This window comes from Sebastes fasciatus, chromosome 5 (assembly GCF_043250625.1).
Source record: "Sebastes fasciatus isolate fSebFas1 chromosome 5, fSebFas1.pri, whole genome shotgun sequence".
NCBI classification, from domain to species: Eukaryota; Metazoa; Chordata; class Actinopteri; order Perciformes; family Sebastidae; genus Sebastes; species Sebastes fasciatus.
The window spans coordinates 1,095,870-1,116,288 of record NC_133799.1 but is presented as its reverse complement, the minus strand read 5'-3'; the positions used below and the strand labels follow the sequence as shown (position 1 = coordinate 1,116,288).

The 20,419-nt window shown below is 40.2% G+C and overlaps 1 protein-coding gene across 3 annotated transcripts in view; it reads left to right on the top strand.

Moving 5' to 3' along the window:
• The window catches only part of atp10a (ATPase phospholipid transporting 10A), a 56,735-nt gene extending 46,196 nt beyond the window's left edge, over positions 1 to 10,539 (top strand). Inside the window, exons 16-22 of one of the 3 annotated variants that reach the window (XR_012594069.1) lie at positions 136 to 261; positions 1,354 to 1,554; positions 2,567 to 2,647; positions 2,965 to 3,069; positions 4,984 to 5,171; positions 5,299 to 7,157; positions 7,327 to 10,539. Coding sequence is in view for 1 of the 3 variants with exons in the window: in XM_074636733.1 (XP_074492834.1) it covers positions 136 to 261; positions 1,354 to 1,554; positions 2,567 to 2,647; positions 2,965 to 3,069; positions 4,984 to 5,171; positions 5,299 to 5,923 (1,326 nt within the window). In the remaining 2 variants the exon portion in view is untranslated. Of the gene's footprint in view, positions 1 to 135; positions 262 to 1,353; positions 1,555 to 2,566; positions 2,648 to 2,964; positions 3,070 to 4,983; positions 5,172 to 5,298 lie in introns of all 3 variants that reach the window. The other 2 variants (XR_012594068.1, XM_074636733.1) reach the window with 2 other exon arrangements.
• The last annotated feature ends 9,880 nt before the right edge of the window (positions 10,540 to 20,419 follow it).

Here is a 20,419-nt window from a genome sequence, read left to right as displayed (position 1 = left end):
GAGGCGGGCGTGTGGCGGGGTCAGCCACTACCTCCCGTTGACTCCTAATAACTCACGTGTGTTGATGGTGTGAGGGCGATAGAGAGAGTTCAGGATGGAGACTGATTCTCTGTGTGTGTTTCTGGTGTTTCTCAGGCGGTGATGGCGAGCGACTTCGCCCTCCCTCGGTTCCGGTACCTCCAGAAGCTCCTGCTGGTCCACGGTCACTGGTGCTACTCCCGACTGGCCAACATGATTCTCTACTTCTTCTACAAGAACGCTGTGAGCTGCTTTTACTTCTGCTTCTACTCGTCTCATCAGTTCAGAGACGAATGTCAACAGTCAGTTAAATAATAGAAATATGTGATTTAGAGGTACGGAAGCTCTGAGAGGAACCTGACAATTCATTTTCTAAGTCTGATATAAATAGTTTATCTCTCTTGTTTATGAAATCTGTTTTGCCAGGATGAATTTACTAATTGCTTTAATTTTTTTTTTCATCTGTGAAAACAGGTGAGAAAAAAAGTTTTGCCAGGTGAAGTTTGTTGTTGTAATACTCATTTTGGCCACAAGAGGTGGAAGAGGCTCAGTTTTAAAGCTGGAGTGAAGATACTGGTATCATATGAAACTATAAAACCTGATGAATCCATCGGTACCAACCATGTCATACTAGCTGGTCATGAAGGAGGTTAAATAACGCTCCAAACTTCAGAAAAATGTCCAATAAAAAGTCTGAAAAATGTCAGAAAAAAGTCATAGTCAAAATAGAAAAACAAAATTCCACCTGTTTCACAGAAAAAAAAGGGAATTTAGTGGTCGGAATAAATATTATGACAAAAAAAAGAAAAGAAAAATTTCACCTGTTTTCACACAGAGGCAAAAAAAAGTAATTTAGAAAAACAGCCAAGAGACACAGAAAATAAAGAATTATTGCCTGTTTCAAAGAAAGAAAGAAAAAGGAACTTAGTGGTTGAAATAAGTATTACAACAACAAACACACAGCCAAAGAAAAACAAAAAACCTAACTTAGAAAAATCAGCCTAAATTTTTTTTTCACTTGTTTTCACACTGGAAACAAGTGAAAAACATGCCTGGAAAAATAAAATGTCACCTTTTTCACAGAAAAAAAACGGAACTTAGTGGTCGGAATAAGTATTACAACAACAAACACTTTCACACAACATTTTTTTACTGTTCTTAAGTCACAAACAGGAGAGAAAATAATTTAGATCAAATGGATCACCAGATTATTGTTTTTGCCTCTCAGGGCCTCCGTAGTTGACAAATAAAAAGATATGTGTTGAGTTTTCTTGTTGTTGCTGTCCGGCCTCCTCGTGTGAACTCATCCCTGTTCTATCTCTTTGGTTCCTACAGATGTTCGTAGCGCTCATCTTCTGGTATCAGTTCTATTGCGGGTTCTCCGGTTCGGCCATGATCGACCAGTGGTATCTCATCTTCTTCAACCTCATGTTCTCCGCCTTCCCACAACTCATCACCGGCACGCTGGACAAAGACGTGTCTGCAGAGACGCTGCAACAACTACCTCAGCTCTACGTCAACGGCCAGAACTCTGAGGTCCGGTACCACTCGTCTATTTATCCCTCTTCTTCTTCTCTTAGTGGAGAAACATCTGTGATTAAAGAAGATCAGACAGTATATACAAAATCTAATTCAGCAAAACTATTTTATTGAGCTTCTTTTTACAGATGGATTTCTCTTTGAGATGGTTGAGTTGTCTGCTGATAAAGGCCTGAGATGTAACTGAGTAAAGCTATTCTGATTAGATGTCTGTGATGTGTCTAGGGTTCAGAGTAGAAGAGGTATGTTTGGAGGAAAGTGTCTAATGTGGTATTTTTACTGATCTGGCGGTCGATCCATCACTCTGGTCCAGACTGAAATATCTCAACAACAGTTTGAAGGATTGCTGTGAAATCTTGTACAGACGTTTACGTTCTCCAGAGAGTTAAAGGGATAGTTTGGATGTCTTGAAGTGTGTGAGGTTCTTCTCCATAGTCCGTGTATTCCCTGCAGTAGATGGAGGTCAATATCAGTTTAAAGTGTACGCTATATTTAGAGTATTTGACCTCGCTGTCAGACAGACCTTTCTGACGGGAAGTCGTTATCTATTCTCTCTTCAAAGCCACCAGACTCCATTCACAAAAACAGTAATTTAACCTCTCAGAACACAGTATTCTGGTCTGTTTGTGTGTGTTATTGTGTGACTTCAGTGTGTCACGCTTTAGAGAGCTGCAGGGAAGACAGATTTTTTTTGTAGGCCAACCAGGAAGTTAGCATCGCCCTGGGTTCCTTCGATAAAAAGCCAATGGGATTGTACCATTGGGCAGCTGTAGACCAGCTACTCCTGTGTTCTGAGAGGTTAAATCACTGTTTTTGTGAATGGAGTCTGGTGGCTTTGAAGAGAGCGATATAACGGCTTCAGTTCCCCGTCAGAGAGGGCTGTCTGACAGCGAGGTGAAGAGGTGAAATACTCTAAATACAGCGTACACTTAAACTGATATCGATTATGTTTAGGAGTCTAAAATCTTCTGTCTGAGTCTGATGAGTGTTAATGTGTTTGAACCTGCAGGAATATAAGCCATACATGTTCTGGATGAACATGATCGACGCCTTCTACCAAAGTCTCATCTGCTTCTTCATCCCCTACTTCGTAAGTCTGCTGTTCATTCATCAGCTCGTCTTCACTCCATCGGTCCGCTACTGATCTGACTGACTCTGTTCAACCCGTCCCCTCTTCTTCTTCTTCTTCTTCTTCTTCTTCTTCTTCTTCTTCTTCTTCTTCTTCTTCTTCTTCTTGTATTTCTTCTTCTTCTTCTTCTCCTCCTCCTCCTCCCCCTCCTCCTCCTCCTCCTCCTCCTCCTCCTCCTCCTCCTCCCCTCCTCCTCCTCCTCCTCCTCCTCCTCCTCCCCCTCCTCCTCCTCCTCCTCCTCCTCCTCCTCCTCCTCCTCCTCCTCCTCTTCCTCCCAGGCGTATGCCGACTCTGACGTGGATCTGTTTACGTGGGGAACTCCCATCACCACCCTGGCTCTGCTCACCATCCTGGTTCATCTCGGCATTGAGACCAAAACCTGGGTAAGAGATGGTCGTCTCTCTCTCTCTCTGTCAGAACTGCTTCTTCTCTCTCTCTGACATCATCATCATCATCATCATCATCGTCGTCCTGCTCTGTGAGAGGAGCGCCGGTATGACGGCTCACATGGATATTTAACTCCAGCTGATTAGATTGAATATATCATCCTGACAGCGTGTCCAGGTCCGTCTGTAAACTGTCTCCACCATCTCAGCTCACCACCTCTCCACACAGATACCTGTTTACCCCCCCCCCACTCCCTCCTGCCTCGGTTCTGTTCTCCGGTATCCAGCCGCGGTTCTGGTAAACGGCCCGGCGGTCCTGGTCATGAGCCATTTTATATTTATGAGCCTGCGTTGGACCAGACTCTCTTCCATCACGCCCAGGCTGTAAATTTAGCCTGCATGAATAATGTCCTTTTCTCTAACTGCCCTGCTGGACGTGCAGAGACGAGTTCACGGCGAGCAGCGTCCACCCTCCGGGAGCATAATGCATGATGGGTAAAGTTAAAGGTATCGCGGCTGACAGCAGGCAGCGCTCTGTGAGGCTGTAATTAATTATGTGATTGTGTGTGTGTCAGGAGGACGATACGCCGCCGCAGCGTTTTCTATAATTCAGCCCGTCAGACGTCTGTCAGCACGTCAGCTCGGCTCATATCTCCATAAACAATATGTGTGTGATGACTCCTCGTCTTAAAGGGACAGTTCAGGTGTTCTATGAGCTTCTTCTCCAGAGTCAGTGTGTTACTACAGTAGATGGAGTTTGGAGAAACAGACAGGAGAACCAGCACGGGAGCAAAGTAATGTACAGCTGTGGATGGAGGCAGCAGCAAAACATATTTTAGAAACCTAAAATAATCAATATCAGTTTAAGTGTTCGCTATATTTAGAATATTTCCACCTCTTTACCTCGCTGTCAGACAGCCCTTTCTGACGGGGAACTGAAGCCGTTACGCACGCTCTCTTCAAAGCCACCAGACTCCATTCACAAAAACAGGTTTTATTTTCCATCTTATGTCTATGAATTCTATTTTTCTTTCTTTCGTTCATTGGGTCGACTAACTTGCTGTTACTAATATTATTTCCTTGTAGACGTTTCCATGGTATGAAGTTATGAAGGTCAATTTAATGCACCATTTATTTTATTTTATTTTATTTATTTATTTGCATTTCAAGAAATTCTATAGTTACAGAGCCTACTAGAATAAAATACAAATAATACAAAATAAAATAATAAGAGGAGAAAAAAATAGTTGACAGGTAATGCACCATTTATTTTATTTTATTTATTTTGTTATTTGCATTTTAAGAAATTCTATAGTCACCAAGCCTACGACAAAATAAAATAAGATATAAATAAAATAATAATTAATGAAACAGATGAGAAGAAAATAAGCAGAAATTAAAAAATAAAATAACTGATTACATAAATATCAATTCATAGAATATAGTTAACAGGTAATGCACCATTTATTTTATTTATTTGCATTTTAAGATATTGTATAGTCACAGAGCCTATAAGACAAAATAGAATAAAATACAAATAAGATAAAAATAATAATCAATGAGAGAAAATAATAATAATAAGAAATAAAAAAACAAATAAAATAACTTATTACATAAATATTAATTCATAGGATATAGTTGACAGATAATGCACCATTTGTTTTATTTTATTGTATTTATTTATTTGCATTTTAAGAAATTCTATAGTTACAGAGCCTATAAGACAAATTAAATAATAATCTTAAATATGTAAGAACTGACTTTTAATTTTTTATGTTTTAGATTTTTTAAATAATTTTAATGTTCGTCCTGATCTGTTGTAATTATTTTAGAAAACTAAATCAATGTTTCCCACAAAAAATGACAATAATAATAATAGTCAGTTCTTGTGGTTGTGTGTTTCCCGTGTAGACGTGGATGAACTGGCTGTCCATCGCCTTCAGTACGGCGTTGTTCTTCACCGTGGCTCTGTGCTACAACGCCTCCTGTCCCACCTGCTACTCGCCCTCCAACCCGTACTGGACCATGCAGAGGCTGCTGCAGGACCCGCTCTTCTACCTGCTCTGTGTCGTCACGCCGGTAGCGGCGCTGCTGCCCAGGTAACAACACCCGCCCAGATATTTCTGAGCCGTGCGGCGGCTTCTATCCGTACCAGATGTGTTCCGTGTTTATCCAGCAGCGTTCCAGCGTTCCTCTCCTGATGTCTGGCTCTGCTTTCCTCTCCAGATACTTCTACAGGGCGTGTCAGGGCACGCTGTTTCCCAACCCCGTCCAAGTTGGAAGACAGTTGGATAAACTCCCCGCCGAAACCCGCAGGAATATTCTGAGCCTCAGCGGGGTCAAGGCGGGGTCGCCGCTCAGCCCCGAGCCTCCCTTCCTGTCGCTCAGCAAGCCTTCGCCGACAGGTTGGAATAGAACACACCAGAGGAGCGTCTCCGACACGACGCAGTGGCCCCGTTTACAGACAGATGGACGGGGACGCCCGCTGGGGCCCTCAGACACTGAGAGGGGCATCTGTCCCACAGATAAAGACACACTTCCTTATACCAAAGACGCTCCTCAGCTCTCAGGGGAGCCGCCGTCGCCGCCGCTGCCTCCGCCGACGCCTCCGCCGCCGCCTTCCACCAAAGACTGTCTCGATAAAACTTTAGAGATGTCCGATCTGAGTCTGTCCAGCTGGATCACCTCCACACCGCTGCTGTCTCAGACGGGCAGCGTCCAGCTCAACCTGCCCGCTGACGGAGACGCCCAGTGTGTCAAATACACGAGGACGTCGGAGGAAAGACTCCCGTCTGACCACAGCGTTCATCCAGCAGCACAGAGGACAGACTCACTGCACACCACTTTGTGATGTCTCTCAGTCTTAAAGACTCCAATTTGCACGATTTTTAAGAAAAACAAATGTTTATAATGTTATTGTACTTTTAAGGAGATTCTTTTATAAATAGGTACTTTATATTTTTGAGGTTTTGAAGATGGAAGAACTGGAAATATCTCCCGTTCCTTTTTTTAGTTTGTTTTTTAATCCTGTAAATCTCAAAGATGCATCTCAGTAGTTGATCAGGTTTAACGTGATGAAGAGGAGACAGTTTATCTTCCTCTTCTTCTTCAGCTTCGCCTGTAAATGCCTTCAGACGGTCATGAATCGTATTCCTGAACAGAGAAACGCGTCTCAGTGCAGATCCTTAAAGAGTTTTATCTTTACGTGAATCAGTGCACGTTTCAGTCTGGTTGCTGGATTCGTCCGTTTCTCTTCTGTCATACTGAAACATTCCACTGAATAGTTATGAGAGCTGTTCACTTTAGATATCATCGTTCATTATCAGAGTTAATCCCAGTCTTTCTACCAGTAATGATGCTGTGTGTGTGTGTGTGTGTGTGTGTGTGTGTGTGTGTGTGTGTGTGTGTGTGTGTCCACTGACTCTTTAGATCTGTTTCAACAGTGCCAGTTTCATTTTAAAGGAATAGTTTGACATTGTGGGAAATATGTGTTTTGGCGTCAACCTCCGCAGTCAAAGCTGAAGTTTCTTAAACCTGCATTCTCTCTAGCAGCCAGCAGGGGGCGACTCCTCTGGCTGTATCGAAGTCTGTGAGAAAATGAGCCTACTTCTCTCTTGATTTATTACCTCAGTAAACATTGTAAACATGAGTTTATGGTCTCAATTGCTAGTTTCAAGTCTTCTTCAATACAGCATGATGTTGATTTAGTAAATGATGGTCCCATTTAGAGTCAGATAGACCATAAAGCAGGGGATGCTTTAGGGCGGGGCTACCTGCTGATTGACAGGTCGCTACCACGGCGTTGTCCGGTCTGGGAGTTGTCCGTGTTTTCGTCTCACAACTACGACATTTTGGTCGCCTAAAAATGTTTTATTCAGCGTTCAGTTGTACTTAGCTCCGCCCTCTCGTGTCACCTCTGGTTGCAAAAAAACAAGATGGCCGACGGTTAAAAACCAAAATGGCAACGGCTAAACCCCAAGATGGTGACGGCCAAAAACCATACGACCAAAAACCAAGATGGCGACGGTTTAAAACCAAGATGGCGACGGCCAAAAACCATACGACCAAAAACCAAGATGGCGACGGTTTAAAACCAAGATGGCGACGGCCAAAAACCATACGACCAAAAACTAAGATGGCGACGGTTTAAAACCAAGATGGCGACGATTTAAAACCAAGATGGCAACGATTTAAAACCAAGATGGCGACGGTTTAAAACCAAGATGGCGACGATTGAAAACCAAGATGGCGAAGGCCAAAAACTAGTCGACCAAAAACCAAGATGGAGGCGGTAAAAAAACAAGATGGCGATGGCCAAAAAGTCGAACTCGAGGCTTCAAAACGGCGGTCCACTTTTTATACAGTCTGTTTATTACTGAGAGTTACATGGGAACATTGATGCCACTCGTTATATACGAAGCCAGAGGCTAGCCTGGCTAGCAGCTAGCTCCATCCAAAGCTAACCTAATCTGCCTACCAGCACCTCTAAACTCACTAATCAGCATTTTATTGTTCGTTTAATCCATTCAAACACTTGAGTCTTGTTGTCACTGTGAAAACTCCAGAAGTCACTGCACCCGGCCGACAAACAGTCCGGCTTAAAACCCTGTAAAACCACAGAGTGTTGTTTTTATACTGATTCCATAAAGAAGATATAACATGTTAATTAGTGATCTTTAGAGGTGATGCTACGCAGATTTATTTTATATACTGCTGTTTTTAGTCTTTATGCTAAGCTAAGCTAACTGTCTCCTAGCTGTAGCCTCATGTTTAGCACGCAGACATGAGATTGGTATCAATGTTCTTACGTAACTTTCAGTCAGAAAGTTAAATGGTATTTCCCAGAATGTGAAACTATTCCTTTAAGCGCTGTCCATCCAGTAGGTTAACAACAAGCTGCCTTTACTTGAAGGTCCTTCTCCAACCCTTTAACTGTCTCGTGTGCTGATGACTTTCTCTTCTGTTCTGCTGGAGCTCGGCTGGAAAACCAAAACATGTCAAAAGATGCGGCTTTAAAGTTTTAAATTTGCACTTTGGAAGCATTATTTTAGAATCGCCTTTGAGGATTGTTGCTCGGATGTGAAAAGGTTTTTATTCCTTGTTAGCCTCCAATCTTTCCTTTGGTTAGCCTCCAGCTAATGTTAGCCCACTGCTAGCGTTAGCCTCCAGTCTTTCCTTTGGTTAGCCTCCAGCTAATGTTAGCCCACTGCTAGCGTTAGCCTCCAGTCTTTCCTTTGGTTAGCCTCCAGCTAATGTTAGCCCACTGCTAGCATTAGCCTCCAGTCTTTCCTTTGTTTAGCCTCCAGCTAATGTTAGCCCACTGCTAGCATTAGCCTCCAGTCTTTCCTTTGGTTAGCCTCCAGCTAATATTAGCCCACTGCTAGCGTTAGCCTCCAGTCTTTCCTTTGTTTAGCCTCCAGCTAATGTTAGCCTCCAGTCTTTCCTTTGGTTAGCCTCCAGCTAATGTTAGCCCACTGCTAGCATTAGCCTCTAGTCTTTCCTTTGTTTAGCCTCCAGCTAATGTTAGCCCACTGCTAGCGTTAGCCTCCAGTCTTTCCTTTGGTTAGCCTCCAGCTAATGTTAGCCCACTGCTAGCATTAGCCTCCAGTCTTTCCTTTGTTTAGCCTCCAGCTAATGTTAGCCCACTGCTAGCGTTAGCCTCCAGTCTTTCCTTTGGTTAGCCTCCAGCTAATGTTAGCCCACTGCTAGCATTAGCCTCCAGTCTTTCCTTTGTTTAGCCTCCAGCTAATGTTAGCCCACTGCTAGCATTAGCCTCCAGTCTTTCCTTTGGTTAGCCTCCAGCTAATATTAGCCCACTGCTAGCGTTAGCCTCCAGTCTTTCCTTTGTTTAGCCTCCAGCTAATGTTAGCCTCCAGTCTTTCCTTTGGTTAGCCTCCAGCTAATGTTAGCCCACTGCTAGCATTAGCCTCCAGTCTTTCCTTTGTTTAGCCTCCAGCTAATGTTAGCCCACTGCTAGCGTTAGCCTCCAGTCTTTCCTTTGGTTAGCCTCCAGCTAATGTTAGCCCACTGCTAGCGTTAGCCTCCAGTCTTTCCTTTGGTTAGCCTCCAGCTAATGTTAGCCCACTGCTAGCATTAGCCTCCAGTCTTTCCTTTGGTTAGCCTCCAGCTAATGTTAGCCCACTGCTAGCATTAGCCTCCAGTCTTTCCTTTGTTTAGCCTCCAGCTAATGTTAGCCCACTGCTAGCGTTAGCCTCCAGTCTTTCCTTTGTTTAGCCTCCAGCTAATGTTAGCCCACTGCTAGTGTTAGCCTCCAGTCTTTCCTTTGGTTAGCCTCCAGCTAATGTTAGCCCACTGCTAGCGTTAGCCTCCAGTCTTTCCTTTGGTTAGCCTCCAGCTAATGTTAGCCCACTGCTAGCATTAGCCTCCAGTCTTTCCTTTGGTTAGCCTCCAGCTAATGTTAGCCCACTGCTAGCATTAGCCTCCAGTCTTTCCTTTGTTTAGCCTCCAGCTAATGTTAGCCCACTGCTAGCGTTAGCCTCCAGTCTTTCCTTTGGTTAGCCTCCAGCTAATGTTAGCCCACTGCTAGCGTTAGCCTCCAGTCTTTCCTTTGGTTAGCCTCCAGCTAATGTTAGCCCACTGCTAGCGTTAGCCTCCAGTCTTTCCTTTGTTTAGCCTCCAGCTAATGTTAGCCCACTGCTAGCGTTAGTTAGCCTCCAGTCTTTCCTTAGTTTAGCCTCCGTGTAACAGCGTGACCTCATCATGACGTCAGCTGTAAAAAGGGTCTATATCGTTGAGCATTTGAAGCAGCAGCACCTTTAATATTTTATAATTGTTGTATCTCTTGTGTACATTTTTATAAAGTGTATCATTTACCAAAGATCATTTATATATTCTGTATTTTGTAAGCAATAGTATATGTGCCTTAACACTGGATAAGAGATCTGAGAGTGTTCCTACGATGCTGAAGCTGTATTTGTTCATGAGGAGCATCTCGTGTGGGTGGAGATGATATTTATGAGGTCTGTTTTTGCACACGGTGCCTCTTTGTGGCATGTTGTTCACATTCTGACGGCTCAGTCTGTCCATCTTGTTTTATAGGTTCTGTCTGTTCTCAGATTTTGGCTTCACGGTTTTCTTTGTGCCGGAATGAAGCTGGAAACTCCACACAGGAAGCCTCACAGCCTCCAACACATCTGAGCTCCATTTGATGGTTTCTCATTTGTATTTTGGTCACAAGGTCGGCCTCCTGCAAGCTTCACGTTCTACATTGTAGATGTTACGTCCCGGAGTATTAATCTGGATATCTAATAGACAGAGTTGTTTGTCTCTATTCTCTAAACAGCAACAACTTATTTTAAGTTTTAAGATACACACATATCATCTTAGCACCGTGGCTACTTGTGAACAAAATAGAAATGATAATAATAAAGTATTTATCTTTTGCTACCCGTCTGTCTGTTCAGGAAAATGTAATCTTTGCTTAATAAAAATGTCTCAAGTCCTCAATTTTGATATTGTCGTTGCATTCAACCTGCGTTCTCTCTAGCAGCCAGCAGGGGGCGACTCCTCTGGTTGTATAGAAGTCTATGAGAAAATGAGCCTACTTCTCTCTTGATTTATTACCTCAGTAAACATTGTAAACATGAGTTTATGGTCTCAATCTCTAGTTTCAAGTCTTCAATACAGCATGATGTTCATTTAGTAAATGATGGTCCCATTTAGAGTCAGATAGACCATAAAGCAGGGGATGCTTTAGGGCGGGGCTACCTGGTGATTGACAGGTTGCTACCACGGCGGTGTCCAGTCTGGGACAGCCAAAAACCAAGATGGCGACGGCCAGAAACCAAGATGGCGCCGGCCAAAAAACAAGATGGCGACAGACAAAAACCAAGATGGCGACGGCCAGAGACCAAGATGGCGATGACCAAAAACCAAGATGGCGGCAGCCAGAAACCAAGATGGCGACGGACAGAAACCAAGATGGCGACGGCCAAAAACCAAGATGGCGACAGCCAGAAACCAAGATGGCGACGGACAGAAACCAAGATGGCGACGGCCAAAAACCAAGATGGCGACGGACAGAAACCAAGATGGCGACGGACAGAAACCAAGAAGGTTACGGCACTCTCAGTCTTCAATTTTGATATTGTCGTTGCATTCGACCTGCGTTCTTCTCTAGCGGCTCAGAGTTTTGGGGTCGGGTGATAAAGGATGAAAGTGTTAAAAGGTCAATGTCTGTCTGTTGTTGCAGTAAAAGCTGCAGATGCTGAGGTTATCTTTATCATCTCTCTCTGAGCTCAGGGAGAATATTTTGAGCTCCCAGGGGGTGTAACTCTTAAACTAGTTCAAGTTGCTCCATTCAATCTGGGTTATATCTAGAATCTAGAGTACGGTCTCCAGGGACTGTATGAAAATATGAAGCTTTAATGTGAGTGGAGAACCAGACAGGAGAACCAGACAGGAGAACCAGACAGGAGAAACAGACAGGAGAACCAGACAGGAGAACCAGCACGGGAGAACCAGACAGGAGAAACAGACAGGAGAACCAGCACAGGAGAACCAGACAGGAGAACCAGACAGGAGAACCAGCACGGGAGAACCAGACAGGAGAAACAGACAGGAGAACCAGCACGGGAGAACCAGACAGGAGAACCAGACAGGAGAACCAGCACGGGAGAACCAGACAGGAGAAACAGACAGGAGAAACAGACAGGAGAACCAGCACGGGAGAACCAGACAGGAGAACCAGACAGGAGAACCAGCACGGGAGAACCAGACAGGAGAAACAGACAGGAGAAACAGACAGGAGAACCAGCACGGGAGAACCAGACAGGAGAAACAGACAGGAGAACCAGCACGGGAGAACCAGACAGGAGAACCAGACAGGAGAACCAGCACGGGAGAACCAGACAGGAGAACCAGCACGGGAGAACCAGACAGGAGAACCGGCACGGGAGCACAGCGATGTCCTGCTGTGGATGGAGACAGCAGCTAAACACATTTTACACACCTAAAAACATCAATATCAGTTTAAGTGTTCGCTATATTTAGAATATGTTCACCTCTTCACCTCGCTGTCAGACAGCCCTTTCTGACGGGGAACTGAAGCTGTTATCTACGCTCTCTTCAAAGCCACCAGACTCCATTCACAAAAACAGCAATTTTATGCAGAACACAGGAGTTGCTGGTCTACCGCTGCCTCCATCGGTAAGCGGCCGTTCACGTGCTGCGTTTTTTGCACGCTGTCAATGTAGACGCGTGGTAGGAGAGCTGAAACACGTCTGCGCCCCGAGAGAACCTTTGAAATGCGTTTTTGACGCGGCACTTTGTTTGTGTTATTGTGCGTCTTTCGGATCCAGAACTAGCATGGCGTCCACAGCAGTACGTCGCTTAGCTTCTGTGCCGGTACAGATTTGTGTACAGACTTTTGTACACATTTGGCCGGAGGAGCTTAGCTGCTTATAATTTATAACTATAACTGTATCTTAACAGGAAGCTCAGGATGAGGCTTATTTATCACAATAAGAGCCCCAACTCTCACTGTGTCTTAACCCTTTAACATAGTGGTCACTTCTTATCGTATATACATGGGTTTTGATCATGGATGTATAGGTTTTGATGGCGTAGTTCCACACCAGCCACTGCAGTTGACCGTAGTGCATCATGCCATACACTGGTCAGCTGTTGTAAGGGCAACACAAACATCTCAAAACCAAGATGAAACGTGAGTAGCCCCTGGATGTATTAAGAGAGCCCCTGGAGCAGCCAGGGATATATTGCCAAACCTTCTATAGTAGGAGACCCTTGCAGATAAATAACATTTGGTAACATCAAGTAACAACAAAGGAGTAATACAGTTATTAAAATGTCCAAGTATTGATTTTATTTTGGGAGAAAATGACGATTAATCATCTGTCCACTAGTTTTGGACATCATGCATTGATAGCTCGGCTGTATTTCATTCACAATTAACACTATTAATGCGACTTTGTTGTTCATGTGCAGTTACATTCTTGCCTGAAAATCAACTCATTTATGTTATTAGAAAGCAACTCAACAAAAACAATATTTTAAGAATATTGAACAGACAACAGTAGGAGGTAGGGAGGAGTCAGGAGTCAGGAGTCAGGAACAACATGTTTGCATTGCATAGGCTATTAGCCTATACTGTAATTAATAACTGTTAAAATATGAAAACACATATAATACTATAAAGACTGTAATACTTCCCTCTAGAGGAAAAAGGAGAAACACCTTGACATTAGTTTCAAAGTCACAGCTCTGTGCAGCCCAGCGGGTCGATCAGGGTTATAGGAGCTACTGTATATTCACACAGGATCCATCACAACATGTGACTTTTCATGGTGCTGGAAGGAGCTCAGGTAAAAACAAACACTATTAAAAGACTTTTAAAATGCATTCATTCAAACACATGTAGTCTGGATCCAGGTTGAGGAGGAGCTGGTGGTCTGAAGTCTCAATGATCTACCGCTGATCTGCATACATTCATCTCTCAGTGTCTCTGTTCTCTCACATCTGTTCAGAGGTGTGATGATATAGGAGGCCTTCAGAAGATGGATGACCTTTGACCTGGTGTGGGTAACATCTGCGACGGTGTTATTAATGTTTCTTTAAGGGCACACTGAGGGGAAAGGGACAGACTCGGCTCTGCTGATGCTGCCGAGCTGCGACCAAATTAGTGGCCGCCGCTGCAGTTTGCTGCAGCAGATTGTTGGTGTGAACACAGAGATAATGATGACTCCTCTTCCTCTCACGGTGCTGCTCTCTCCATCTCTCTCTAAGCCCCCAGAGGGAACCAGCACCATTGATCAGCTGTTTTTCTTTCTGCAAACTGTGTGTGCAACTTTAGTGCCACCGTGCAAAGCTTTACTCAACAATATTTAACGTGTGATTTATCTGCTGTCGGTGGCGTTAGATAAGCAGCACGTGCACTCAGAATGGATTTTGTCTCACGTGTCACATGTTGAGAATTCATGTGATAATATAATTAACCAGGCTCCTCTCTGGATATGAAGGATTCCTCTCATTATGTTCCTGACGACCTGCAGTCAGACAGGAGACTCATTCTGACCGAGCTAATCTGCATCTTCTCATAGATTCTGCTCATTAAAGTAAACCTCGACCCGCTTCATGTTTTAAATCGTAAATGTGATGAGCTGTCAGCGTTGCATTATGGGATATGTTTTAAAGGCCGTGCAGCGTCTCCTCTCCTTGTTCATCTCCAGCAGTGCAGCGATGCACCGCATCACTTCTGATTCCACAGAACAACTAATGGAGGCTCTCTGTGAGCCGGGTCCATCTGTCTCCAGCTGGTGGAGGCGTTCGTCGTCTACGGCTCCATCCTGCATCACGTAGGAGGAGCTCAACCAAACATTATGGCTCTTCTTCAGTCTAACTTCCCCCTGACACACAGATCCATCCAACAGGACCGACACGGAAACACACTGAGATACACAAACACCTACAGGTCCTTTATAGCCTCCAGCTCCTCCTGTAGGAGGAAACAACAAGACTAATAATGATGGTAACACTTCATTTTACAGGTCTGCATGTTATGGTAATTATGATGATGTGTCGGAGGTGAGAGGGACGACGGAGAGGGAGGACGAGCCGGAGGTGAGAGGGACGACGAGCCGGAGGTGAGAGGGAGGACGAGCCGGAGGTGAGAGGGACGACGGAGAGGGAGGACGAGCCGGAGGTGAGAGGGAGGACGAGCCGGAGGTGAGAGGGACGACGGAGAGGGAGGACGAGCCGGAGGTGAGAGGGACGACGAGCCGGAGGTGAGAGGGAGGACGAGCCGGAGGTGAGAGGGACGACGGAGAGGGAGGACGAGCCGGAGGTGAGAGGGAGGACGAGCCGGAGGTGAGAGGGACGACGGAGAGGGAGGACGAGCCGGAGGTGAGAGGGACGACGAGCCGGAGGTGAGAGGGAGGACGAGCCGGAGGTGAGAGGGAGGACGAGCCGGAGGTGAGAGGGACGACGGAGAGGGAGGACGAGCCGGAGGTGAGAGGGAGGACGAGCCGGAGGTGAGAGGGAGGACGAGCTGGAGGTGAGAGGGACGACGGAGAGGGAGGACGAGCCGGAGGTGAGAGGGACGACGAGCCGGAGGTGAGAGGGAGGACGAGCCGGAGGTGAGAGGGAGGACGAGCCGGAGGTGAGAGGGAGGACGAGCCGGAGGTGAGAGGGACGACGAGCCGGAGGTGAGAAGGAGGACGAGCCGGAGGTGAGAGGGACGATCAGAGATCCTGATCACAGAAGACAACCACTCCGTCCTGATTGGCTCAGTGACCTCTGTCTCTGTTCGCCGTCTGGCTCACATCCAGGAGTCACTTAACAACCACGATCAAATCATCCTACAGCGCCGTCCAACACACGACCTTCAGCGTCCTCTGCTGAACTCTGCACCACCTTCAGTCACATCCTAAACTAGCAGCTGAGGTTCACTGATGCTCCAGGAGGAGAGACGTCATAATAACCATAAATCATCACACATACAGGAGGAAGTGATGGCCTCCAGTCTCAGCTGATGTTCAGTGTTAGAGCTCTACAGTCTCAGCTGATGTTCAGTGTTAGAGCTCTACAGTCTCAGCTGATGTTCAGTGTTAGAGCTGCACATGAAGCCTCTTTTCCTCCATTTAAATCATGAAACACAACCCAACCTGAGCAGAGAGGTTAGTCAGTAAATGAGCAAACTAACTCCTGTGTGTACTGGAGTGTGAAGCTCAGATGATAGATGTGTAGATTAATGGAGTTTCCTTCTTTTTCCATTCCTGCGACATGCAGCTGAGTGAATAAGTGTGTTAATATAAACATCTCTTATGTTGTTTTAAACATCTCTAAAAGACATCATAACAAAGAGGATCATAATTATGAAATGATATCTATCATCCTTATAAACTGGAGAAATTGTGTATTTTATTTCACAGTGCTGGAACACTATAGCTACTTAATTATTTGACAGTTAAAGCCATATATTTAACATTTAAAATACTTTTAAAGTAAAAAACATGTAGATTTTTCTACATACAAAAACTTTGACCTACCTTTATTTAACCAGGATGTTCCCATTGAGATTTAAAATCTCTTTTCTGCCGAGACGGCAGCATAAAAGTTTCACACATAAACCCACAAATAACAAACTTACTGTAAAAAACGACTAGATAGTTAGAGCTATATGTTTCACATTTTAATTTATTTTTTTAATGAACAAAAATGTGATTTTTCTAAATGCAAAAAAATGTCCATGTGGCACTGGAATTTATATCTTTAAAGTTTCACACATAAAAGCACAAATAACAGACTTAAAAACAAATCAGCAAAAAGTTCAAAACTAAATAAGAAATTTCACATTAAAGAAACAAGAAACAGATTCAAAACAAACCGTAAATTACATCAACCAGAGAATCATCAGTGTTCAGTAACAGGAGACGTACAGGCAGTGTTTGAATAGTCCTTAATCCTGTTTTTATTATCTTGCATGTTTATAAAATAATCTTTTTTAAAGTGTCTCTGGAGCTCTCACCAACGTGAGGGTGCAGAAACTTTAACAGCACGTTTATTGAATGATGAACATAGTTTGTCTGCATGACCAAAGGTTGAAGTTTTAGGAGTCAGTAGAGAGCAGAGATAAAGAGACAGTTTGTGTAATATAGCCGTATAAAGATAAATGTACCAGTGAAATACTGAGGCTAGATCAGTGGTTCCCAACCTGGGGGTCACGACCCCTCCAGGTTGTCACAAGATACATTTAAGGGGTCGCAAAATGATTAGGAAAGTAGATAAAACAGATTTAAATTCAACAATGTGTCTGTTTTTCTTATCAATGGGGTAATAAAATGAAATAAATAATCTAAAATAGAAGAAAAAAAGAAAGAAAAAATATAATATAATACAATATAATATAATATGGCAGCATGCACTCTCAAATATCCTCTTATAATACAATATAATATAATATAATATAATATAATATAATATAATATAATATGATATAATATAAAATAATTTAATATAATATAATATAATATGATATATAAAATAATTTAATATAATATAATGTAATATAATATGATATAATATAATTTTATATAATGAAATTTAATATAATATGATATAATATAATATAATATAATATAATAAAATAAAATATAATATAATAAGAAAGTGTGAGAGAAGTGTCTGTTATATTAAAGATGTTGTTCCAGTGACTCCCAGTGGCCATGTGGAGGACTGCAGCCTGGATGGTAATTAGTGCTGCATATATTCTTTTAATCACCATGACATGTTTATTTGGAGTCTCTCATACAATCATAGAGCTCATTTTAGCACATATTTATTAATAATATAGATGAAAAGTAGCTTGACATCTTTACATGCTCTTAACAGGAGACAGGTGAATAAACATGTTTAACTATCAGATATCACCATGAAACTTCCCTAGTTTATTACTCTTATTAGGTTTCTGAAATGTTATTTTTAATTATGCAAATGAGGCATTATCTTATGAAATATGTGCTAATTTTCATTCATTTCCAAAACATAAATGTGAACATTGGATAAAGGCAGGTTAAAAATTCTATGCTCCAAAAACATCGGAAAATTGTTAAAATTATTATTGTAAGTAAAAGGTACCAGATGCTGTTGTAAATAGGGAGGATGTTTGAGAGTAAATGCTGCCATATTATTATTGTTGTTGTTGTTGTTGTTGTTGTTATTATTGTTAACTGAAGTAAAAATGTACCAGATACTGTTATAAATAGGGAGGAATATTTGGGAGTAAACACTATTATATTATATTATATTATATTATAGTATATTATAGTATATAATATACTATAATATACTATAATATAATGTTATATTATATTATATTATATTATATTATATAATATTATATTATATTATATTATATAATATAATATAATATTATATTATATTATATTATACTATATTATATTATATTATATTATAGTATATTATATTATATTATATTATATTATACTATATTATATTATATTATAGTATATTATATTATATTATATTATATTATATTATAGTATATAATATTATATTATATTATATTATATTATATTATATTATATTATATTATAGTATATAATATTATATTATATTATATTATATTATATTATATTATAGTATATTATATAATATTATATTATATTATATTATATTATATTATATTATATTATATTATATTATAGTATATTATATTATATTATATTATATTATATTATATTATATAATATTATATTATATTATATTATATTATATTATAGTATATAATATAATATTATATTATATTATATTATATTATAGTATATAATATTATATAATATTATATTATATTATATTATATTATATTATATTATATTATATTATACTATATTATATTATATTATAGTATATTATATTATATTATATTATATTATATTATATTATATTATAGTATATAATATTATATTATATTATATTATATTATATAATATTATATTATATTATATTATATTATATGATATTATATTATATTATATTATATTATATTATATTATACTATATTATATTATATTATAGTATATTATATTATATTATATTATATTATATTATATTATATTATATTATAGTATATAATATTATATTATATTATATAATATTATATTATATTATATTATATTATATTATACTATATTATATTATATTATAGTATATAATATTATATTATATACTATAATATTATATAATATATTATATTATACTATATTATATTATAGTATATTATATTATATTATATTATATTATATTATATTATAGTATATAATATAATATTATATAATATTATATTATATTATATAATATTATATTATATTATATTATATTATATTATATTATATTATATTATATTATAGTATATTATATTATATTATATTATATTATATTATATTATAGTATATAATATAATATTATATTATATTATATTATATTATATAATATTATATTATATTATATTATATTATACTATATTATATTATATTATAGTATATAATATTATATTATATTATATTATATTATATAATATTATATTATATTATATTATACTATATTATATTATATTATAGTATATTATATTATATTATATTATATAATATAATATTATATTATATTATATTATATTATATTATATTATATAATATAATATTATATTATATAATATAATATAATATTATATTATAGTATATTATATTATATTATATTATATTATACTATATTATATTATATTATAGTATATTATATTATATTATATTATATAATATAATATTATATTATATTATATTATATTATATTATATTATATAATATAATATTATATTATATAATATTATATAATATTATATTATATTATATTATATTATATTATATTATATTATATTATATAATATTATATAATATTATATTATAGTATATAATATTATATTATATTATATTATATTATATTATATTATATAATATTATATAATATTATATTATAGTATATTATATTATATTATATTATATTATATTATATTATAGTGTGTTATTGTTTATGGGGAGTGTTCGGGGAGGGGGGGGTGATGGATGTGTGACAGCCTCGCGGTGCATGCTGGGATCCATGATGGCGCTGTTGTTTACAGGATGATGATGATAGCGGAGGATCTCTAACACACAAACACCTTCACACCTTTAACCGCTCCTCCCTCACCTTCACACCTCAGCCCTCAGCCCCGATCACACCCTCTCTGCCACAGGAAGGAGGTCTGACCCGGATCCACCAGGACCACAGAGGACTGAAGAGGTTCACACAGAACAGCAGAGCATTTCTGCACTGTCACTGACAGACAGGAGGACAGACAGCAGGACAGACAGGACAGACAGCAGGACAGACAGCAGGACAGACAGCAGGACAGACAGGACAGACAGCAGGACAGACAGCAGGACAGGACAGACAGGAGGACAGACAGCAGGACAGACAGGAGGACAGACAGCAGGACAGACAGCAGGACAGACAGCAGGACAGACAGCAGGACAGACAGGACAGACAGGACAGACAGGAGGACAGACAGCAGGACAGACAGGAGGACAGACAGCAGGACAGACAGCAGGACAGACAGCAGGACAGACAGCAGGACAGACAGGACAGACAGGACAGACAGGAGGACAGACAGCAGGACAGACAGGACAGACAGGACAGACAGCAGGACAGACAGCAGGACAGACAGGACAGACAGCAGGACAGACAGCAGGACAGGACAGACAGGAGGACAGACAGCAGGACAGACAGGAGGACAGACAGCAGGACAGACAGCAGGACAGAC